The sequence below is a fragment of the Ahaetulla prasina genome, chromosome 3, assembly GCF_028640845.1.
Source record: "Ahaetulla prasina isolate Xishuangbanna chromosome 3, ASM2864084v1, whole genome shotgun sequence".
Lineage (NCBI taxonomy): Eukaryota > Metazoa > Chordata > Lepidosauria > Squamata > Colubridae > Ahaetulla > Ahaetulla prasina.
In genome coordinates this window covers 7,354,001-7,379,307 of record NC_080541.1, presented here as the reverse complement: position 1 = coordinate 7,379,307, position 25,307 = coordinate 7,354,001, and the positions used below count along the sequence as shown (strand labels likewise).

Below are 25,307 nucleotides of genomic sequence, written 5' to 3'. Positions count from 1 at the left end.
ACTAAACCATATGAAGCATGGCTGCAGGTTTGGGTCTGGCTAGTCTAAAGAAAAGAAGAATTAGGGTCAACATGATAGCACTATTCTAGTATTTGAGGGGTTGCCACAAAGAGGAGGGGGTTAAATTATTCTCCAAAGCACCAAAGGCAGGACAAGAAATGATGGCTTGATATTAATCAAAGAGAAGCAATCTGGAATTAAGAAGAAACTTCCTAACAGTGAGGACAGTTAATCAGTGGAACAACTTGCCTTTAGAAGTTGTGGGAGCTCCATCACTGGAGGTTTTTAAGAAGAAACTAGACAGCCACTTATGTGAAATACTATAAGTTCTCCTGCTTGATCAGGGGGCTGGACTAGAAGACCTCCAAGGTCCCTTCCAGCTCTATTCTATTCTTCTATTCTCTTTTTCCTGAATCAAGCCAGAGAAACTAACGAAAGAGGAAGACGGGCAAAAAGAAAAAAGAAAAGACAAGAAAAATTAACTGCACAGACGGAACCCGAAGACGGTCGCTTCCTTTCTCCTTTTTCGCTTTGCTTTTATATAATAACACCTTCAGTTAAATAGTGACTCAGTCGTGATCAGCAGCCTAAAATTTAATTACAGTGCTGGAAAGAGTATCCTGACATGTGTAACATCTGAAACCCTAATTTCAGAAGGATTCTGTAGAGTTAAGTCTTCTATGATCATTATCACATACTCACGGGGATGTCAAACAAAGTACAGATAACCCTCAACTAACAACCATTCGTTTAGTGACTGTCTGAAGGTACAACTACACTGGGGGGGGGGAAAAGGACTTAAAACCGGTCCTCACACTTATAACCACTGCAGCATCCCCACATGATCAAAATTCAGATGCTTGGCAACCGTCCTGTACTTATGATGGTTGCAGCATCTGTGTGTGTGTGTGTGTGTGTGTGTGTGTGTGTGTGTGTGTGTGTGAGAGAGAGAGAGAGAGAGAGAGAGAGAGAGAGAGAGAGAGAGAGAGAGAGAGAGAGAGAGAGAGAAGGGGGGGAGAGGAGAGGAGAGAGAGATGACTTTCCCAGATGGATTCCAACAAGCTACATTAATGGGGGAATCTGGATTTGCTTAATTGTAGTAGTCTGCTTAACAACCGTGGCAAGCAAAGTCATAGAATCAGCTGTGACTCACTTAACAACTTGCTGAGCAACAGACATTCTGGTCATAAGTCAAGGACTACCTGTAATTACTAGTTAGTGGTTAACTTAGGATTCTAAGCACTGGTCCAGTATCTTGTAATGTAGGAGGCAACCAGGCTGAGCCTGAGGGAGGGTTCAAATGCATCATCAGTCTGGAGTCTCTACACCCCCTTAAGAGATCTAAGTCCAGCCTCCCCCCCCCCACCCGCCCTTGAAGTTCGTTTTATCTGGCACCAATTTGCAGTTCAGATTCTTCTGAACAGGTAGCATGAAGTAAACTTGCAGTAAGTCTATCCGGTTTCCTGACTTCCTACACCTGACGCGCACTCTCTGCAGAACTGCACTATGCAACAACAGCTATGAATTTCTTTCCGAGCCGTTAATTTATCGATGTTAGGCAGCTTCCCACTTCATGAAGATCTCATTTACTATTTATTTCGAAACAATCCTAAATCCTGTGACTCAAAGCAACAAGAGAATTGACAAGCAGAAAATGAAGCATTAAACTCTTACTTCACACTCTGTCGTTTTCAGTCAACGATCAATAGACCCTACATAACTAGATATACAATGTTTTTTTTCATAACAACATTAAAGCTGGATTTTTTTTTAACAGCTATTTCTCCTATATTGAGCTCCAAGACCTCGACTGTGAAATTCATCTACATGAAAACAATCGGCATGCAATACCCGCACTGGCTTTTAATACCAAAATTCAGTTAAAGGATTTTCAGTAATATTTGCTTGCAATTCATTTCTCACAAAAGCTCATACAGTCTTTTTTCTCTCTTTCAGAGTTCGCTGGCAGGAAGTGAGTAAAACCCTTTTTAATAATAATAACAATCATCATCATCAGATATCCTACCTGATACAGAGACGGTATGTGATCGTATTCCTTGCTTCTCGTTGTTGGCCAGCCTGTAACACAATAGTTCAAATCTGTGAATGCTCTACGTTCTAGACCAGCGTTTCTCGACTTTGATAACTTGAAGACATGAGGACTGCACCTCCTAGAATTCCCCACCCAGCGTGGCTGATTGGGGAAATCTGGGAGTTGGAGTCCTCATATCTTCAGGTTGCCAAGGCTGAGAAAAACTGTTCTGTACAGTTCAAAAGCTTGCAGGAGGATATCTATTCAGTCACCAGATTCACTGTGTCTTCTACAGAACTAAATTCTGCAGTGAAGGAAATGATTCTACTACCTTAGATTCAGCTCGGAACCAAAAGTATAAGAATTCATCTGAAAATCCCATTTTAAAACTTCACCAGATGTTCAAAATGACAATGTTAAAAGCTGAATGAACAAGCAACTTTGTAGTTTTCAATGTCTTCTAATTATCTACTATCTAGCAACAACAATTTGAATTGCATCCATCACTTATATAAAGAAGGAAAAAAACACTGTCTTTAATTTAAACCTGTTATCTAGAAGTTTTATATTCTGAGCTAGATGTAGAGAAGTTATCCATTTTAAAGGTGGTTTTACTCCTGGAAAGAACAATTTAGCAAACTTTAATGTAATTTCATTCTTTAAATTCATTGTTCATTCTTGCTTGTAGACATAGGGTGTTACAAGCAAAAATATTCATATTTTAATAGATTATGGCTATTATATTATAATATCTGTATTGGTAATATATATGTAATATATGTGTTGTAAGTATTTTAATAGATTATGGCTATTATATTATAATATATGTATTGGTAATATATATATAATATATGTGTTGTAAGTATACCACAATTAATTTGACAAAAATGTAATATACAAAAATCACACTATAAATTTGTAATCAGTCTTCAGAAAAGCACTACATTTAGCTGAAATGACTACGGATGGATGTACATCTATAAGACAGATCACAGGTATAACTCTATGAGCATTGGACGTATTTAAATGTATTCATTGTACGGACTTCTCATATACACTGCACAGAGCCATTTGGATTAAAAAAATAAATATAGACTGAAACTATGAGCGAAGAAGAGATTGGAATATTCAGTGATATTTGTGGATGGCCATCATTATCATCTCTGAGCAATCTAACTGAATTTTCCATCCCTCTTATTTTGATTTCTTGAGTTGATACAGTGAAAACGAACGTGTGGAAGTACAAGGGTACATTTCTTTGAAGGGTTGTCCAGAGTATGCCTCAGCAATAGGCACTGAGTCCTGCCAGCTGCCCAACAGGTATCAGATGCTGATGTTGGCAACAGACAATGTAATAACCCTGGACATTTAATTCGGTATATAATGTATGTATTTATTAAATTTATAGGCTAGCCATCTCGCTGCTGCAGCAACTCTGGGTGGCTTACAAAATGATAAAAAGATAAAAAGGAATTACAATTAAGAAAAATTAAATAAAAGACTAAAAACCAAGAAGACAAGCCACATAGGGGTGGAGATCTTCTCCCTACCCATCAGCCACCCCCAGGATAAAGCATAAAGCAATATTCTAGCCTTATGCCAGCCAACAGAGTTAGGTTTTAAGGCTCTTCCTGAAAGCCAGGAGTATAGGAGCCGACCTCACCTCTTGAGGGAGAATATTGCAAAGAGCAGGGGCCACAGCAGAAAAGGGTCTTCACCTGGATTCCAGTAGCCAAAATTCTTTGGCAGATGGGATCCAGAGTAGACCTCTTCCGCTGGAGTGAGTGGGTTGGGCCAATCCCATTGGAGTGAGGTGGCTCCTTAGATGATTGAATTAGATCTAATTTCCCAAGCAAAATGAAGATATAATGAGTAGGCAATAAACACATACAGGCACATGACTTGCAACAGTTCATTTAATGACCGTCCAAAGTTACAATGTCCCTGAAAAAAGTGACTTATGACTGTTTTTCACATTTATGGCCATTGCAGCATCCTCTTGGTCACATGATTAAAATTTCAGATGCAGTGTCCAGGGGTCATGTGATCCCCCTTTTTGAAACCTTCTGACAAGGAAAGTCAATGGGGAAGCCAGATTCACTTAACAACATTACTAACTTAACAACTGCAGTGATTCACTTAACAACGGTGGCAAGAAAAATCGAAAAATTGGGCAAAACTCACTTAAGAAATGTTTCACTTAGCAACATAAATTTTGAGCTCAATTGTGGTCCTATGTCCAGGACTACTTATATGCACATATAGTTACCTAAAACAATGGAGAATATAAAAATTATACCATATCGATTTGGAATAATACTGCATACCATTCTTATATTTCATTTTTTTTTACTTTTTTTAGTATTACCTCCTCTATAGAATTGGTTCTCTTGGATTCTGAAGCAAAAGGCATTTATCAAGTCATCCTAGCAAAAATCCTTTTAGCAATAGAGACTGAGGTCTGTATGCAGAGTTCTCTGTGGGTACAAAGTCTTCATTCCCACACTGAACTATGCATGGGTCTTATGGTCAACATTTGCAATTGGTTACATTTGGAGATTTCAGAGTATAAATCAAAATAATAATGTAGTCAGTTTAATGTTTTAAATTTGCATCTAAAACATTCAAACTTACTTTGGTATGGATGGTAAAGCTCTTTCACCTTCTAAATGAAGAGGAAAAACAAGTTTATTGCGATATATCAATAAATACATACACAAGTATTGTGCTTAAGAATAGAACACACTAACTTAAGGTAATTGAATTTGATACCTCCTTTCAATATTATGGTTTTGTGATCATTTACACGAAACCTCTTATGAAGAATGATATATTAAGTACCACTACGGTTTAAAACTGAAAACGAGCAAAAAATGTGTTATATTTTCAGAAAATTAAAACTACAGAGGAAGTATTGGGCTTTCTAAAGAACCTAAATTTATGTTCTGTAGAAACAAACCATTTCTTTTTCACGTTGCCATGCTATTTCTCAAAAAACATGTAGAACCAATACATCGGAAGAAAGGGAAGTTCAAGTAAAATATTGAAAAACAGCTAGTAACAAGCATTCAGTGCAAATTGTGCCTCCTTTAGTTACAGCCACCTCTTTGGTCAGCCAAAATAAATTTTCAGAAATGACAAAACATGTAAAATGGCACTAATCCCACCCCCCAATCCAAATAAGCATATTTGGGAGATTATTATTCTACTGCATACTTTTTTAAAAAAAAATATTCCAATGTAAAATTGTCAACAAGCAATCTAACATTCCCTTGTCAAATTTAAAATAAAATCAAAGTTATTAGCCAAAGTATGTTTTATATGAGGTAAATGATATACTGATGGAAGTCACTATCCACTCTGGTATAATAGTTAGTAAAGAGTGCTGGATTTCTCACTTTTGGGGAAGAAATGGGGAACTGGGGGAAATGGGGAAGAAGAGGGAGTCGGGCTGTTCTCCAAAGCACCTGAGGGTAGAACAAGAAGCAATGGGTGGAAACTGATCAAAGAAAGAAGCAACTTAGAACTAAGGAGAAATTTCCTGACAGTTAGAACAATTAATAAGTGGAACGACTTGCCTTCAGAAGTTGTGAATGCTCCAACACTGGAAATTTTTAAGAAAATGTTGGATAACCATCTGACTGAGATGGTGTAGGGTTTCCTGCCTGGGCAGGGGGTTGGACTAGAAGGCCTCCAAGGTCCCTTCCAACTCTGATGTTATGTTATGTTAACTAAAGATGGCTCCAGTAAAAACGGGGCCAATGACAGTGGTAGAATGAAGAGCCGTCAGTAGACCAGCTCTTCATAATTCTTCTCCCTGAATAAGAAGAAGACCTGAGATCACCCACAAGTGCTCTAGCCAACTACTCCTCACAAGAAGACGACAAGGTAGCAGTTTGGGAGATAAGGGAATAGTCATCTTTTTGCTTCTTCTTATATTAGATTTACAAAAGATATTTGTTAAAAGCATTGGAGAATGTTGTGGAAGGCACAGAGAAAAAAAATGACAAGAAATCAAGTTTTAGCACCGGGATGGCGAACCTATGGCACGCGTGCCACAGACGGCACCCAGAGCCATATCTGTGGGCACGCGAGCATTGCCCTAGCTCAGCTCCAGCGTGCATGCGCGTGCCAGCCAGCTGATTTTTAGGCCTTCCTTTCTATGAACCTGGGGAGGGTAAAAAAAAAAAGCCTTCCCCACCCCCCAAGAGGCCCTCCGGAGGCCGAAAACAGCCCATTTCCCAACTTCCGGTGGGCCCAGAAGACCCGTTGTTGTTTTTTTTGCTTTCCCCAGGCTCCAGAGGGTTTCTAGGAAAGGGCGAAAAACGGGTCTACCAAGCCCACTGTGCCATCACGTGCCAAAAACGTAGGAAGCATGGGGGGGGTCGTGCACGCATGTGCAGGGGGGTGGGGCACATTGAATTATGGGTGTGGGCACGTGCGCACATGACCCCCCAGCGCTCCCCCCGCTTTTCGCACACGACAGCAAAAAGGTTAGCCATCACTAGCACATTATTTGAAGGGACTAAAAATGAAGATTGATAAAAGTCAAAGGAACATAAACCTAGTTTGTTTGAACAAGGTTAAAATAGATTTGTTGTTATTTCTGGTTACCTTTAATGGACTTGTGCTGATCAGGACTAAGTTCAAGGATTAAGGATTTCTTTATAGATAAGAGATGGGATATGGGAAAAAGAGATCATTTCTTATATTTTAAATTGTTTAGTTATTGTGATAAGAGTCATTCTTTATATCTTTATTCTTTATTCTTTTCCTTTCCTATTTTTTCTGCATTTTTATTTATTTTTTTCCTTTTTATTTATATCTTTATTGTATTGGTTTGTATTAGTTTTTATTTTTTCCAACCATCATTTTTAAGACTGGATTTCTAATGACAGGACTAAAATTAGAATCCTTCTTTAATTACTGGGCAATTTGGAACACTCAGCCGAATTTCTTCCCCGTTGTTTCTGTGAAGGGATGAGGGACAGAAGAATCAGGTATGCTTCCCTAACCCTTTGGAGGAGGAGATTAAAATATAAACATAAACAAAATTATATCTGAGCAGTTAATGTGAGTGTCAAGAGGAGAATTTCCTAAGGAATTAGATATCTATACAAAACTATGAACTAAACAGAGATGGGCAAGTTGTATTATAGGCAGAAAAAAAAGAGAGAATTGAGCGCACCAATTGTTATTCAATAAGTGAATGACCCATAAGTAAGAGTTTTACATTTACAGAATTACGGTATTACAGTAACTACTAGAATAGCTGTTTTAGTTACTTTATATAGTCTTTTGTGGAAATTGTATGTATTTTTATTTAGTTATATTGTAAGAGCTATGTTAGTCAACATTCAGGACTCTGGTCACACTTTTTCAGTCTTATCAAATTTTATTTTTTTAAAAAACCCATAAGCTTATGTTATGCATCCGAGGAAGCAAGCTGTACTATATATATATTTTAATAACATTTGAAAATCTGTAAACACAGTACCAGAATCCTTCTGGCTTTCATCTACTTATATGTCTGATCAGTTATATGTGCACAGAAGCTGCAACTAATTACAGGACATCCCAGCAAAGGACCACGATAAAAACACTTAACAAAAAAACGTTTCCTCTTACCTTTCTGGGGCCGAATGATAAAAGACTGTGTTGCCCCCGTAACCAGTCGGCAATAACCATCTATCAAGTCAGCCATGTTCTCTGCAATGGTTAAGGATGGTGCCGTCACTGTCAGAGGCTAGAAGAGAGAGAGAGAGAGAGAGAGACAGAGAGAGACAGAGAGGAAAAAAATAGCAGGCTGAACAAAGAGGCCTTATTGCAGACACAAACATTTAGCACAGCTGCTGAACTATTACATCAGAGAAGAGCATGCAAACGAGAAGCAGTAAAGGGGAAAAAAGGACTTGGATGGCTGGGGAAAAAATAGCCAGTTCTTAGGCCTTAAAATCCTCCATCTGAAGGAACTCCCAAAGAGCACGTAAAGTGTGTGAAAAGTGTGGCCATCGAGATTGGTGCCAATTCTAACAGAAGCATAATAATTTTGTTCAGGGAACAGAAGAACAGTTCCAGGTATACGAGAAGAAAGGGCTTCTATGCGCGGATGCATCCATAGACTCTACACCGGGGGTCTCAAACTCAAGGCCCAGAGGCCAGATTCGGCCCAAAGGGTCACCCTGGAAACAGCAAAGGACTGGCCTGTGGTGCTTCTGCCAGCAAAAATGGGCTCCCGAACTCCGTTTTCAGCTGCCACGGGCTTCCTGCAACTCTCTGCCAGTGAAAACAGAGCTCGGGAGGGCGGCTCACATCAAAAAATTGTAGCTTCCTGCAATAACACCAGTGGAACTGCAAAAAAAAACTGTGCTACTCGGAACATCATATATTTTAAGAAGATACTTGGTTGATACCTAGGATGCTGGCAGCAACCCGTATCAACCCTTAGCACCAGTCAATGGTATTTGTGACACGTTTTTAAATGATCAGTTGACTGAGTTTCATGTTTAATGAATAAAAGAGATAATCATCATCATCATCATCTTATGGCAGCAACTAAGGAGATGGCAGCCTTAAATGAAGGATAGCTTTTCCCAGATTGTTCCATAAATGCTGTGTAGTTCACAAAAGAAGCAAAATCCTCCAAATCAGAAATATACTGCACATCCATGTTTTAAACCATGGGTCTCCAACCTTGGCAACTTTAAGCCTGGCGGACTTCAACTCCCAGATTTCCCCAGCCAGCAAAGCTGGCTGGGTAATTCTGGGAGTTGAAGTCCGCCAGGCTTAAAGTTGCCAAGGTTGGAGACCCATGGTTTAAACAATATCACAGCCTAGTTCTCAAATATCATTCTTTTCTACCTTTTCCCTGCCATTTTTATTCACTTAATGATTATATCAGGCATAAAGCTACATTAGGCAAATTACATGCCAAATTCCACTGTTTTCATTAGACTGCTTCACAAATGCATGGCACAACGTAAGAGAACAAGCCCATCAGGACTAGATTCAGCAGTCGATCTGCATTTAAAAGTCACAGGCCACTCTTTCGAAGACAGCAAATTCCACGTTTTGGACAGAGAGGACCTCTGCTTTGAAAGAGAAGCATCTAGGTCCAAATTGAACAGTCCTCTCCTAACAGAGGGGGAAGGGATACGGCATCATCTATCTCCAGTTTACAACACAATCCTTTCAACAGTTCCAAGAAGGCTCCACACCCATATGCACCACTCAGGTGACCCTGAGGGCACAGATAAACCTCCAAGTGGCTTTAACAACTCTCTAAACCAGAGGTGTCAAAATTGGGTTTTTTCGAGGGCTGGATCAGCATTGTACTTCTCTTCCATGGGCCAGGGAGAGGGGAGAGGGTGAGACAGATGCCTCCTGCAGCACCCTGCTGGCCAAAAACGAGTGCCGGTCATTTGCTATTTCCAGGCCGGCCCCACAGGCCACATTTAAGCACCCCACGGGCCGGATTTGTCCCAAGGGCTTTGAGTTTGACACCCCTGCTCTAAAAAAATGCAAATGACCAGTTGTCTCCAAGAAGTATAAACCCTTCCATTTCCCCACCACCCAGTCAAGCTGAAGAAGCTTCTTGGATGAGAAATGTCTTCAAAGAAAAACCAGAAAGTCACAAAAAAGTCCAGTTGCCTCTTAAAAAAAACACCTTTGGGACAATCATGGGACGCGGATGACTGAGAATCTCCATAGACGTTTTCATTATAGTTACCAAATTGGTCTTAGTTAACCACACACTTCCAAGCAGTGTCTGTGAAAAATAATGTACTGACAAGTAGTACTGTTTTAAATTCCATACGTCATCAGGAACGATTGTAAAAATAATAACACCAATGGTCAGTGGAGATATATAATCCGTTAATCCTGACAGGAATGTGGTAACTTCTACAGCTCTTCATCCTATTCTCCAATGTAAAACCTTATCAGGAAATTACTCTATAGCATCTTTCATAATGAAAGACCAGAAACATTTTTGTCTCTGGATAAAGAAGTCTCTGAGATTATTCTCTTATGCAAGAAGTTAACTTATTTATATCCCATGCTTGTATAATATGAAATGGGAACAGCTGCACCTACCTTTATTCATAAAACATGCAGAAGGAATTAGTTTGCTCTTCCTGCCCGCCTGGAAGAAACATCAACCGACTTACCTCTGGTGCTCCAGCAATTTTCATCTGTAGCATTCCTTTTCTGTCCTTGTCTTCATTAGTTGAATACTGAATGGTCTGTACTTGATGGAAATCTGCCAAATGGGTAGGCTAGAGAAAAATAGAAGGAAACTATAAGGAGGAATAGATGCAAATGCTATCCGATACAAAACACAGGATGCGCAAATAAATTCTATTTTTCTGGGCATTCCAGTACTTTACTACCTCCCAATGTTATTCATGCCCTATCTATGTCCATCTTACATACTACTGAAGGGGCAAAAGAAACAATTAATAGTTGGCAATACTTTGCCTGGTCAGACTGCTGTTTAGTAATAGTAATATCAGCCAAGATCACATGAAAACTAACTGTAAACCTACCCGGGAATACAAATAATGCATTTTGGAGATTTGATCAGCTTCCAATACATAAAGTACCTTAATGATAAAGGTCAAGGCTTCCCCTGTCCAGTCGTGTCCAACACTAAGGGGCGGTGCTCATCTCTGTTTCTTGGATGAGGGAGCCAGCATTGTCTGAAGACATTTTCATGGTTATGCAACAAGCATGATTATATGCCAAAGGTACACAGAATGCTGTACCTTCCCACTGAAGTGGTACCTATTTATCTACTTGCATTTTCATGCTTTGAGCTATGTGGTACCCATTTACCTACTTGCATTTTCATGCTTCGAGTTGCATGGTACCTATTTATCTAATTGCATTTTTATGCTTTCAAGCTGCTAAGTGAGCTGGAGCTGGGGCAAGTAATGGGAGCTCACCCTGTTGCTCAGAGCTCAGGTCTCAAACCCAGGCTATCCGCTTTCCAGTTGATTAGCTCAGAGTCTTTAACTGCTGAGCCATCACAGTTAATCTAAATAACATGTTACCAAGCCCTAAAATAAAAATCCAACCTCTCAAACAAGATGAAAAAGAATATACTGAGAGTGCAGAAATGCATTAACCGTAAAACAAGTGACAGTAAATTAGAAGTAAATCTAACAGCCATACTGAATGAGTAACACTCATGAATTGAAGAAGAGGAAAAAACAGTATCAACTACAGTACTGCTTTTTTTCTGTACTTAGGTCCATGTGTTTTATTCACAGGTTCTTTGTATCCTGATAAAAAAAAACTTCCTTAAAAACACTGGACCGGTTCCCACACAAATAATGGCAAATATGAAAGTCTGCTTAGATACGAAGTCATCATATCCCATGGTAGGACTTACATTGGAGCCTTTGTCTGTAAGGTAGCTGATTCCTTCTTCTGGACCGATGGCCAATTCCACTGAAATAATCCAGCTGGACTTTTATGGTTAATATGGGAAAGAAGCAGTGAACATTTGGAAAGAAAAAGTCTGAATAAAGATCTTTATTATCATTCAATGAAACAAATTGATACTAGACTAATAAATTACATTTCAAACACTGGATAAACCTTAATAGAGTACACTTATGTTAGCCTTTCACAAGAGAGTGACGACCTGATTTCCCATACATTTGGGCCAGAAGCTCTGATGATGATGAACTAGGATTCTTGCTTCAACCTTGGGCAAAATGGGTTATATGTTGTGGTTTGTATTTTAATCTTGTAACCGATCTAGATCCACTATTGTAAGATGGGCAGCAATATAAATAATTGAAATAAAATAAATATTCCTGAGCTATAACTCCCAACATTGGGAGCTGGCTGCCTGTGGTCTTAAGGGTGCACTTCAAGGTGCTGGTTACCACCTTTAAAGCGCTTAGGTTATTTACGGGACCGCCTACTGCCACCGTTTGCCTCCCACCGACCCGTGCGCTCCCACAGAGAGGGACTCCTTAGGGTGCTGTCAGCCAAGCAATGTCGGCTGGCGGTCCCCAGGGGAAGGGCCTTCTCTGTGAGGGCTCCTACCCTATGGAACGAACTTCTCCCTGGACTCCGACAACTTCCTGACCTTCGGACCTTCCGCCGCGAGCTAAAGACGTACCTATTTTTCCGCGCAGGACTGGCATAGATTTTTTAGATGTTATTATTGTTTTTAATTTTAATTGATTTTTTGGGTTTTAAATGTATTTTAAATTTTTGGGCCAAATTTGAATACGTTTTTTATTTATTGTTTTATCTGTATTGTATTTATTGATTGTTTGTTTTTATTGTGGCTGTTCACCGTCCTGAGTCCTTCGGAAGAAGGGCGGTATACAAATTAAATAATTATAATTATAATTGTTATTGTTATTGTTGTTGTTGTTGTTGTTGTTATTATTATTATTATTATTATTATCATCATCATCATCATCATCATCTTTAGGAGCTGCCCCATTTTAAAAGGAGAAGGCACAAATGCTTCAATGGTCATTGCAACACATGTGCCACACATGGGCTTGGCCATTAGCACATTTTTTTCAAAATTAAATCATTTTTCCAATCCCTCTAATAAGGAGCAGAAACACAACAGGTGAGACATAGTTATCTATTATCCACTACTATTGCTCTAGCTAGCCTTTACATTGCATTTAAATTCACTATGACCATTTTAAAATAATTCCACATCTCCATAACCTTGCAATTCTTTAACCTAGTTAGCAGTTCCTAAATTCCTGATCTGTCAGAAATGTAAAAGAATTAAACAATTTAAAAATAAATAGTACACACATCATCTACAGATAAAGAAAATTTAGCAGCATCTTAAACAAAGATCCAGCCCATCTGTCTTCTGTAAGGTAAAGATAAGGTAAAGGTTTTCCTCACACATTTGTGCTAGACGTTCCCAATTCTAGAGGGTGCTGCTCATCTCCGTTTCAAAGCCAAAGAGCCAGCGCTGTCCGAAGACGTCTCCACAGTCATGTGGCCGACATGACTCAATGCCAAAGGTGCACGGAATGCTGTTCCCTTCCCACCAAAGGTGGTCCCTATTTTTCTACTTGCATTTTTTCAAACTGCTAGGTTGGCAGAAGCTGGGACAAGTAACGGGAGCTCACCCCGTTACGCGGCACTAGGGATTCGAACCGCTGAACTGCCGACCTTTTGATCGACAAGCTCAGTGTCTTAGCCACTGAGCCACTTAGCCACTGAGCCGCTGCATCCCTATTCTGTCTAGATAAGCTAACAATAAAGCGCTAAACTCAACATTAACAACTAGAATTATTCTATACTATGTCCCAGTAGTTGAAAGCAACATACTTACTCCAAGGGCACATTTGAAGCACTCCTTATCGAATCGGTATACTGGTGAGAGAATCTCAAAGAATTTCAAAATACTTTCTTCTCTATTGAGGTTGGCAAATTGTCGAAACGTTTGCTGTATCATTTTTCGAAGATTTTTGGCCTTCATAATGAAATAGTCAGATGTTAGTATGCACCACATCAAAGCCACATAGTACCAACATGGTTCCACCTAGCCTAGGAACTAATAAAAAGCCCTGGATACAACACCACATATTTTTAGTTCCATTTTTGAGATTTTAAGTCATTAGAAAAAGAACTTCTCATTTTTGAGAAATGTCATATACATGGATGAATGAAAATACATATTTGAGAAATAGCTAAAAATAGAATTATCAAAACTCAGGGTCCAATAATTTCTAATGTGTGAACAAAATGCAACATTACCTTTACTGAATCTAGTAAACTCTTTGGAAAAAATCTTCTCAAACCAACATCTTTCCTGAAATAAGCAAAGCAAAAATAAGCGTTGCATGAAAAATGTTGTGCATTTTAATTATGTGAAATAGTAATATGCTATATTTTAGAAGAATTGTTATGTTAGAATATAAATACAGATGCCAATATTCAATTGAATTCATTTTTTAAAAAATCATTGTTATTCCCACTAAACTTTGAGTGTCCCCTGCCTTCCCAGCTCATCTCTCACATCTTCAACCAGCCTTTCTCTAAACCAATCAATCAGGGCCAAGTCATTCCATCCTTCCATCTCTTATAAGTAATATACAATCCAAAATATATGTCCTTATTCTCTCCTGTCCCGATTTAAAGTTGTGGATCACCTGATTAGTGGTGAGCCTTTGTACTAGACCCACAAAGGATCCCTTGAAGTTATAAATGCAGTCATGATGTATAATGATTCCCTGGTCATCACAAAAGCTTTAGCAATGAATCTGTTTAAATTCCAGGGAACCTTGTGATGGTACCAATTCATTAAAGCCAAGGAAAAGAAAACTACTCTTCAAAAACAGGTTCTTTTCGTGGGACTGGATGCAAATCTCAAGACCTTTGGTGAAATATGGATATAACTGTACTCTGCAGCCCATACCAATGGCTTTTTAAGCCCATGCAGCGCAGTTTGTTCCGCTAACCGCATTCTAGGTTAGGACATGGAAGGCAGGATTAGAGAGACAAAGCCATAGAGTGTAAATTTCCAGGAGGTAATCAATAATTGACATAATTTAGTCCCATGACTGATCAATCAAATAGCGAGAAACCATTTTGTAGAAAGGGCTTCTAACCAGCTGATCCCACAAATATTAACAGAATGCAGATGACATCTCCCCCCCCTCCCAAAAAATGATGATCCTGTGTATCACCAGAGTCAGTCTATGAATCACCCAATTTGTCTTGGTCAGGCCAGGATCAATGAGCTCTTATTTCCTCAATAAGCTCAGAGGTCAAAAATTTACTAGGTTTTACAAATTCTCACCTTAATTAGAACACTAATGGCAACCTTTGCATTCTTACTTCCCAAGAGCAACAATTGTGTTCCTTCCAGTGGAAAGAATTCCTGACAAAAATACAACCACATACTTACTCTAAGACTTCATAGTTTGACTTCTTATCCAGTGCGTTGCCTCTCATTTCGCAGTACGATCTCCTGAAATTATTAAAAAAAACAGACAGTGCTCTTAAATGCTAACTGAACTGCTTTCAAATCTGATGTTAATTATACTTCAGCTTTTGGCTTTTATCTGTTATTTCTGAAAGCTGCCTTGAGTGCTTATATAATCAGAAAGGCGGGGTAAAAATTAATTTATTTACTTACCCATACTTACCTAGGAAATTCCCAAACTAAATCTATAGATGAGTGAGAACACTCAGAAACATGACTAATAAGAGCCCCATGTTGTTGGACTAAATATACAGGATATCAATCATTATAAAGTTTTTTAAACTTTATGCAGATTTCTGAAAGCCAAACTGAAGAAAATTTTTCAACACCTAAAATCATAGCCAAAATACATGTAGCTATATAAAACCCAGAATAAATTCCGTTTCTCTCGTGTGATGTCAGATTATGGATATCCACTCTAATGTTTTTAAAGTGATAGGTGATGGACCAGTCAGGCAGAAATCTGAAAGGACATAGGGATGCAGATGTCACTTAATTGATATATTTTAAGTGATATGAAATATTCATTGTGGAAAAGAAGTAAAAATGGTGGCCCTATACTCTTAAAGCTACAGTCCCTAATTATGCTTAGTTCTTTTTGTAGTAAATCTCATTTACAATTTATACTTCCCACTAAGCTAGTTCTGACCAGGTATAAAGGGTTTTTATTCCTGGAGCTTATTTCTTCCAATTCTTTCATTCTACTGTTCCTCTGACCAGGCAGCCAAGCTCTGTTCTAGCTCTGGCTGAAAATGTCCTTCTAAAGTGCTCCAGAACTTCTGGGAATAACCGTCTGAAGGATTTTAAGACATCAAATTTTGGGTTAACAGCTACAGTCTTCCCTAGACCAGACGTCAGCAACCCGTGGCTCTGGAGTCGCATGTGGCTCTTTCATCTCTCTGCTGCGGCTCTCTGTTGCTGGTCAGCTCCACAATTGATAGGGCTTTCGGTTAGGACAGGTAGAGGAAGAAGGATGCTGCGCTAGGAGGAGACTCTATGGTGGGGGAACCGACTTCCAGTTGGCAGAGGAAAAAGGATGCCATGCTAGGAAGAGACTCTGTTGTGCCTCGCCCGCCCTCCTCTCCTCAGCCGGGCCCCTACCATCTCCTGCTATCTGAGTCAGAGTCTGATAATGAAGAGAAACGGCCTGGCATGCCTCCAGCCCCCAGCCCTGGCACCATGCTCGGACAGAATGAGCAAACAAACCTCCCCCCCACAGTGTGTGAGCACGAAGCCAGCCACGTGCTAGAATTGCCGGCAGCAGATCAGGAGGACGGAAAGTCACAGTAGACGGATCCCCGCTTCCGGAGAATGGAGAGGCGACGTCAGCAAAAGGAAGGGAGGGGCAGGCCTGGATAAGTGCTGAGTCATGGAGCCACACCCCATGGCCTATATAAAGGATCTGCTTTTCGGCATTCCTTGAGTCAAGCAAAGTCTCATCTGGTTTGCTGAAGTCACACCTTGGATTCCTGCCTGCCCTGAGAACTCTGAAAGGAATTTGGCAAAGCTGCAGAGGCTTCGTGGCCACGCTTGATACAGATTTCCCAGACCCGGCTGTCGGAGGGGGAGTGGGACACAACAGACTCTATGGTGGGGGAACCGACTTCCAGTCGGCAGAGGAAAAAGGACACTGTGCTAGGAGGAGACTCTATGGCAGACTCTAAAGCACCATTATTCTGAGACTTTAATGCCAAACTGTAATTCTGCCTCTCCTTCCTATCCTATTTTTTCTGTTGCTTGATTTACTCCTAAATTCATAGGAATTGCTGCTTTCCTAACTTTACCATATAAGACAGATGAAAAATTCACACAATGGTGTAAACTGCAAGAGAATAAACAATGAAAATATCCCTTAGGGATTCTAAAATTTGCTCTCACACTATAGGTGAACGTACTAACATTGTCTTCTTTTTTATGCTTTTGTTTATTTAGATTTGAAAGGTGGGAATATGTTACCTTTAATGATGGTTATCCAACATTTTTAAGAAAATGTTGGATAACCATCTGTCTGAGATGGTGTAGGGTTTCCTGCCTGGGCAGGGGGTTGGACTAGAAGGCCTCTAAGGTCCCTTCCAACTCTATTGTTATATTATATTATAACACAACTGACTCACCTAAATCCCAGTGTTAAGGTCTACTCAGTGTCCCAGTATACAATTGAAGAGTGATGTGTGTAAGGTTTTAAAACTAGTAAAATATGTTAATAGCTCCTGTTGTCTAGAGCTCTCAATCTGAACGTTCCTCCAACCCAACCAGGAAGTGAGATGCGTAAGATCCTTTACACAAAAGAAAACGGCTTTCCCATTAAGTTGTGACCTTTCACATTCATAGCAAGAAAAATCTACAACTTGGTAACTTTAGTAAGTCACTGCACAGTACTAGGGACACAAAATTTCTTTTGCTCAGTTTAAGCCTGGAAAGATGATAGAAAAAGCTATGAAGTTCAAAAATCTCCCCTTGTTAGGAAATAGTTCCAAGTCAGAGACGATTGACGGATTTTTCTTAGGTTCAGAGAGGTTCTATTTCTTGCAAGAAGCAATTTCAAATGTTCTTGAAATTGCTTTTCTCAGTCTTTTGCTCTGCAAAACCGTTTCTTTAAACAATTATGAAACATTGGGCCGGAAGTTACTACAGGAGGTAGAAACAAATTATTATTTAAAGATTAGCCAGAATCTTTCCCATTCACAAATTAGGGTCAACTCATAATATTAGTGGAATAAACGTGGCTGTTTTAACGTTACTTTCAAACCTACAAATAACTGCTTTCCTAAAAAGTTACTTAATTGTGGGTTTGAATGGAATAGATATAGCATAACATTACGTTTCATAAAACCATCCAAATTCTAAAATTTAAAATTCTAAAACTAACATTTATGCCCCAATAAATTTTGAAATTTCTATTTGAACATACCGATGAGGACATTAAGATTACAGTGAAGTTGTTCTATTTAGTAATAAATATTTAAAAAGTGATCTTACCGGATTTCAAGGCAACCTAGCTTCAAGGCAATTTCCTGGTCCACCTGATCTGCTATCTCTAGCATATAGTCATTTTTCACCTAGAGCAAAGCAAGAAGGGATGGGTCATAAATAGAAGTCAACGACAAGGATTATTTCAAATACATTCAAAGGTCAGACGCAATCATCCAACATTTTTTCCAAGCAGATCTGTACACGATGAGAATCGTGTTCAAGCAATTCCTTCTGTGAAACTCCAAATTGTTGAGTTCAACTCAGCTGGAGTCTAACTCAGAGCAATTTTATCCATTGGGTGCCAAAAACAATCTTCGCAGCAACCTTGAAGATACTTCTCCAGCCCTTCCTGGCCTAGTAGAAATTAGGTTTCCCTGGACTCAGAGAGCACAATAAGCAAAATAAGGCTATAAAATAATTACAATTTGCTGGGTTTTTTTGCTATATGCTAAGCCAGGGGTCCTCGAACTACGACCTGTGGGCCAAATGTGGCCCACCAAAGCCATTAATGCGGCCTGCGCGGGACCATGAGACCGCCCTACCCAGTTCACCCCACCTACCCGCCAGCCCCCACCTCCCTTCTGGAGGCTGAGAAGGCCAAAAATGGGACGTGTGGAGCAGTGGTAGGTTTCAAAATTTTTTACTATCAGTTCTGTGAGTGTGACTTGGTGGGCGTGACTTGGTGGGCGTGGCAGGGGAAGGATACTGTAAAATCTCCATTCCCACCCCACTCTGGGGGAAGGATACTGCAAAATCTCCATTCCCACCCCACTCCAGGGGAAGGATACTGCAAAAGCCCCATTTCCTCCCGATCAGCTGGGAATTGGGAGGCAGAGAATAGATGGGGGCGGGGCCAGTCAGAATTTTTACTACTGGTTCTTCGAACTACTCAAAATTTCTGCTATCGGTTCTCCAGAACTGGTTAGAACCTGCTGAAAGAGACACATACAAATAGAAGTCCCTCATCTTCACCTGCCCGCAAGGCAACCACATCCCTTTACTAACCTGCTATCTACCCCCAGGAGCATAACAAATTAAAGTTCAATTTGTGTGTATTTTTTAATGGGCTGCTAAATTGGCCGCACCCATCCAGTCACATGACGTGAAAATATTTGCAGATCCCTCGCATCCTGGACATAAACTGTTTCAACTCCTACCCTCAAAACGACGCTATAGAGCACTGCACACCAGATCAACTAGACACAAGAACAGTTTTTTCCCCGAAGGCCATCACTCTGCTAAACAAATAATTCCCTCAACACTGTCAGACTATTTACTGAATCTGCACTACTATTAATCGTTTCATAGTTCCCATCACCAATCTCCTTCCACTTATGACTGTATGACTATAACTTGTTGCTGGCAATCCTTATGATTTATATTGATATATTGATCATCAATTGTGTTGTAAATGTTGTACCTTGATGAACGTATCTTTTCTTTTATGTACACTGAGAGCATATGCACCAAGACAAATTCCTTGTGTGTCCAATCACACTTGGCCAATAAAAAATTCTATTCTATTCTATTCTATTCTATGACCATGTTGCTTCATTGTCCGTCCTCTGTAAATTAGGGGAAACTCCAGGGTCTGCAGGCAATGAGAGTCAGGCCCAATCCAGATCTAAAGTCATTGCTGCTTCATTCCAAGCATCCAAGCTCTCGTGAACAGCCGTGAACCAACACGTAAGAACAACCCCAAGCTCCCTCTGAAACCCAACTGGGTCCATTAAACGCCTATGATCGCAAGGGTAAGTCTAGCTCCCCTGTGGAGTGGGAGGATGCAGCTGTAAGCTCCGGAGGTCAACAGGAAGTAGTAGGGAGTACTACTAGACAAGGGTTGATAATAATATCCTCCAATTCTGGATCACATGACCACTAGCCTAAAACCTAGGTATGGGCAATCCTCCCATCCACCCCACTGTAAGCTGAATCATCATGGCAGCCATGAATTTCTACACTGCCTTCAAATCCGTACCCAGGGAAACCCAGTATGCGCATGTCATGCACACATGCACCCCTTACAGCTTGGGTACTCAGTGTCTAAAAGGCTCGTCATCACTGGAATAAAATCTCCTACTTGAGCAAAGGCTTGGACTGGAACAGTAGTTCTCAACCTCTTCTTCCTCACGGATGTCCTTGAAAGAGCTTTTGTGGACACGGAGCGTGACTACGGACCACCAAGAATTAACTCAAGATTTAAAACATAACATTTCTTCAAGCTTTCGTGTACTCCCTGTAACAACATCGTAGCCCCCCCAGGGGCCCGTGGACCACAGGTTGTGAACCACTGGACCTTCAGCATCCCTTCCAATCCTATTATTTATATGTTCTATGTTCTAAATTTTGAGGTGAGCTTCATGAAACACTGACCAGGTATATCGAACCCTGTTTCAAGGACTGGATATGAGATGTTTTAAAACATACATGGTATTATTCGATTCTAAATAAGTAACATTCAGAACTATTCTAATTTAGCCGGATCTAATTTCTAAAGCCATGCAAATCTGCATCCACATCTAAATATTCATTATGAGAAGCACCCCTTGAACTTCTGAAAGGGCTAAAGCTGCAAAACCTACAATCTACAACACAACTGGATCCTAAATGCAACGCTTTTATACGTTTAACCTGTTTTCATCAACGAAGAGTCCTTGTAATATTTTAAGTATTACTTAAAGTAATAATAATAAAAAAAAAGTAGTCATTTCCTTAAATATCACACCCCTCGCACTGGATCGCCGATAGAGTAAAGTTTGTAGATTTCAATCATTCAAAAAGCAAGCTAATCCAATTTCATACCTTCTCCTGAATGGCTGCGAATTTATTGTTCTATGAAATGGCCATAAATTCTGAGACACGGAGTGTAGAAAGTTATTCACCACATTTCTCCCTGCCCCTCCCCCGATGAATAATTAAGCAAAATACGTGTGCCTCCAATAAAACCAACCAACGCTGCTTTTCTTCATGGCACTTTCAAAATATTATTTGTCTTACAATAGTAACAATCGGCCATCTGCCTTCAGCTGCTTCATCAACAAGGTCACATTAAGACAAGCTGATCTTTGACATTTTTCCCTAATTACAGCCGTCACACAATAGTAAGGATGATAATGACTAAGGACAGGAATTGATTGCTGACAGGCACTGTGCAACGCAAAATGACTTTAAAATTATCCTTTCCCCCCATCAGAGAAATCCCAGCTGTCTCTGTTCTCCCACTCCTCAAGTTGTTGTCAAACTCAGAATGCCACATGGGGGAAGCAGATAAGAGACATGTGCAGAATCTGTATCATTTCCAGAAGCACATAAAGCAATGATGAAATTCAAATTTCTTTACTACCGGTTCCGTGGGCGTGGCTTGGTGGGCATGGTCTGGCTTGGTGGGCATGGCAGGGGAAGGGTACTGCAAAGTGTCGATTCCCACCCCACTCCCAGGGGAAGGATATTGCAAAATCTCCAATCCCACCGCACTCTGGGATCAGCCAGAGGTGGTATTTGCCGGTTCTCCAAACTACTCAAAATTTCCGCTACCAATTCTCGAGAACCTGCTGAATAGCACCCCTGACCTAAAGGCAAATATATGTGTCCCAGGATAATAATGCAAATTTGAGTCAGTCACTAGAGATTTAGTCTTCCGAGGTTTCTGATTCACGCTGGAACCCATGTTTCATTACGGAGCAACTAAGATGGTTGGCCGTGCAGGTACAAAAACAGCCAGGGAAATGATTGAAGACTGGGAAACGGGCGCCTTGTTGGTTAATAGGGGTGCTGATTTAGCCCCAGCCTATCAAATAGTTAGGAGCCGAGGGCTTGGCAGCACAAGGAAACAACAGCCAATCCCCAGCCATCAACACACCAATCAGCCAATAGGAAGGCACCACGTAAACTCATAGACTAGCCCAAAGCACTTGTTTCAATAGAGAGAAGTTCCCTGAGGAGGGGCTCCAACGTGAGTCGGAAAGATTGGAAGAGTGTATCACTGGTTCTGGTGACCCACCCAAATTCAATTTCATATTCCTATAAGCCACCAATACAATTCTTACCATTTTCTCACAACATTTTCCTGTACATTTAGCTCAAGAAAGGTAATCCTTGTGTTGTGCCTCGCCCGCCCTCCTCTCCTCAGCCGGGCCCCTCCCATCTCCTGATATCTGAGCCAGAGACTGATAGTGAAGAAGAATGGCCTGGCATGCCTCCAGCCCCCAGCCCTGGCACCATGCCCGGGCAGACTGAGCAAACAAACCACCCTACAGCCTGTAAGCATGAAGCCAGCCACGAGCTAGAATTGCCGGCAGCAGAGCAGGAGGACGAAAAGACACAGTGGACAGATCCCCGCTTCCGGAGAATGGAGAGGCGACGTCAGCAAAAGGAAGGGAGGGGCAGGCCTGGATAAGTGCTGAGTCATGGAGCCACACTCCATGGCCTATATAAAGGATCTGCTTTTTGGCATTCCTTGAGTCAGGCAAAGTCTCATCTGGTTGCTGAAGTCACACCTTGGATTCCTGCCTGCCCTGAGAACTCTGACAGGAATTTGGCAAAGCTGCAGAGGCTTCGTGGCCACGCTGGATACAGACTTCCCAGACCCGGCCGTCAGAGGAGGAGTGGGACACGACACCTTGACTTAAATTTATTTAGTGACCATTCGACATTACAATGGCACTGAAAAAAGTGACTTATCGCCACTTTTTCACAGGTGTGACCATTGCAGCATCCCCATGGTCATACAATCAAAATTCGGATGCTTGGCAACTGGCTCATATCTATGACAGTTGCAGTGTCCTGGGGTCATGTGATCAACTTTTGTGGCCCTTTTGACCAGCGAAGTCAATGAGGAAGCCAGCTTCACTTTACAGCCATGTTACTAACTTAACAACTGCATCGATTCACTTAACAACCGTGGCAAAAAAAAGTTATAAAATGGTGCAAAGCTCTCTTAACAACCGTCTCGTTTAGCCAACAGAAATGTTGGGCTCAGTTGTGGTTGTAAGTCGAGGACTACCTGTGTAAGCTTTGTGGATCTAAGAGATGACGCTAATGCATTTATAAAATGATGTTTTATTTATATTATAGTTTTGTATGACACCCTTTAAAGCAATCTTCTAAGGGCCCTTGGCCGTACAGGTAGCCCTCAACTTACACACCTACATTTGAGCCCAACATTTTCATTGCTAAGCAAGGAAACGTGAGTTGCATCCAATTTTACCATCTTTCTTGCCACGGTTGTTAAGCGAACACTTGCAATTGTTAAGCGAACTGTGCAGATGTTAAATAAATCCAACTTGCTCCATTGACTTTGCTTGTCAGCAGCTGACTGGGAAAGTCACCAATGGTGATATTGTGAGTCTTGTAAATACAAGCCAGTTGTCAAGCACCCTAATTCTGATCGTGCAACAGCGGGGATGCTGTACAACAGGGGTGTCAAACTCGCAGCCCACAGGCCGGATGCGTCATGCGCTGGCCACGCCTATCCCCAGTTTAGCAAAGGGAAAAACAGTCACGGTACGTCACGTGACAACATGATACCGTTGAGTTTCACACCCCTGCTATACAAGGACCATCTTGATTTTTTAATGCTGTTGTAACTTCCAACGATCACTAAATGAACCATTAAAAAGTAAGCATAATATCTACAACTGTAAGAAAAGGTGCTTGAAAATTGATTTCTCAAGCAATCCTCAAAACCAATTATCTATGAATCAATTAGGGGACTCCCAGCATTCCACTGCTCACTCCAAACTACAGTTCACAGGATTCCATAGGAATTTCACAAGAGTTAAGAGTTGTATAAACTCAAGATAGGATTGTAACGCAAATATTCTTTTCAGCTGATTAATGAATTCATATTTTGTTATAATGCTGCAAGAAGAATGGATTGATAGTTCATAAAGTTTATCTACCATATTTTTGGAGTGTAAGACGCACCTTAGTTTTTGGGGAGGAAAATAAGAAAAAAGCTGATTGGTCTGTGGATTGGCCTCCCGGAATAGCCCCAATCAGCTGTTCCCAGAGGTGAATTTTAGCAACAGGTTCCTTGGTTGTAAGCTTTGTGCCTTGCTTTTTTTTGCTTTTTTTTTTTTTTTTTTGCTTTTTTTTCTGCCTCTAAAACTCCGTTTCAGAAAAAACATTTTTCTGCCTTTAAAAGCCTCCGAAACAGAGCTTCAAATAAAAAGCCTCTGAAGCTCTGTTTGGGAGCTTCTTTTCTGAAGCTCCTTTTGGGGCTTTTTTTCTATGCTTCGTTTGGGACTTTTTTTCTGAAGCTTCATTTCTGATGCTTTTTTCAGCCTCTGAAACCTCGTTTGAGAAGGTGGGCAGGGCTACCTTCAGAGTATTTTTTTTTTTTTGCATTTATATCCCGCCCTTCTCCGAAGACTCAGGGCAGCTTACACTATGTCAAGCTATAGTCTTCATCCATTTGTATATTATATACAAAGTCAACTTATTGCCCCCAACAATCTGGGTCCTCATTTTACCTACCTTATAAAGGATGGAAGGCTGAGTCAACCTTGGGCCTGGTGGGACTTGAACCTGCAGTAATTGCAGGCAGCTGCTGTTAATAACAGACTGCATTAGTCTGTTGAGCCACCAGAGGCCCGTATAAGACGCACCCAGATTTTCACCCTCTTTTTTGGGGGGGAAAGATACGACTTATACTCCGAAAAATACAGTAACCACTGTATAAGCATGTAAAACTAGTTTATTGGTTCATGACTTACCATTAATGTTTCTTAAAGACAACGTATTTCTCCAATAGGGATTAAAACTCATCCCCTTATAAAAAATACCTACCAAGCCAATCTTAAAACATTTGAATTGTTTTTCCTAATTTACAGGATTCATGTGATTAAACCCTACTTCTTCCTCCTTGTTCTCTTCTCCAAAAGCAAGAGAGAGAATATCGCCTTAGACAAGAAAGGACCTAAAGCCGTGATGGTGAACCTGTGGCACGCAGCGCCCTCTCTGATGGCACACGAGCCGTTGCCCCAGTTCAGTTCTGCTGCGCATGCTCGTGCACCTTCCACCAGCCAGCTGGTCTTCAGGTCTCTGCCGGGCATGCAAATGCGGGCTGTGTGTGCATGTGCGGGGGGGGACACACAGGGCATGCGCGCATATGTGGGGGCACGCACATGCTCTGGGGGCAGGGCGCATTTATTGATTGATTGATTTAAATTTTTATACCGCCCTTCTTTCGAAGGACTCAGGGCGGTTCACAGCCAGATAAAACCACAATGAATAAATACAAGGTAAAACAGTAATTAAAAAACTTATTAAATATGGCCCAGATTAAAATATATTTAAAACAATAAAACCCAC

At 40.7% G+C, this 25,307-nt stretch overlaps 1 protein-coding gene across 9 annotated transcripts in view; it reads right to left on the bottom strand.

The window, feature by feature from the left end:
* The window catches only part of PTK2 (protein tyrosine kinase 2), a 305,627-nt gene that overhangs the window by 104,077 nt on the left and 176,243 nt on the right, over positions 1 to 25,307 (bottom strand). For all 9 annotated transcript variants that reach the window (XM_058178297.1, XM_058178298.1, XM_058178296.1 and 6 more), the window contains 9 exons: positions 18,000 to 18,079; positions 14,943 to 15,005; positions 13,790 to 13,844; positions 13,365 to 13,505; positions 11,427 to 11,504; positions 10,201 to 10,308; positions 7,661 to 7,778; positions 4,667 to 4,697; positions 2,027 to 2,079 (listed from right to left, as the gene is read on the bottom strand). In XM_058178297.1, coding sequence (XP_058034280.1) covers positions 2,027 to 2,079; positions 4,667 to 4,697; positions 7,661 to 7,778; positions 10,201 to 10,308; positions 11,427 to 11,504; positions 13,365 to 13,505; positions 13,790 to 13,844; positions 14,943 to 15,005; positions 18,000 to 18,079 — 727 coding nt within the window. The remainder of the gene's footprint in view (positions 1 to 2,026; positions 2,080 to 4,666; positions 4,698 to 7,660; positions 7,779 to 10,200; positions 10,309 to 11,426; positions 11,505 to 13,364; positions 13,506 to 13,789; positions 13,845 to 14,942; positions 15,006 to 17,999; positions 18,080 to 25,307) is intronic.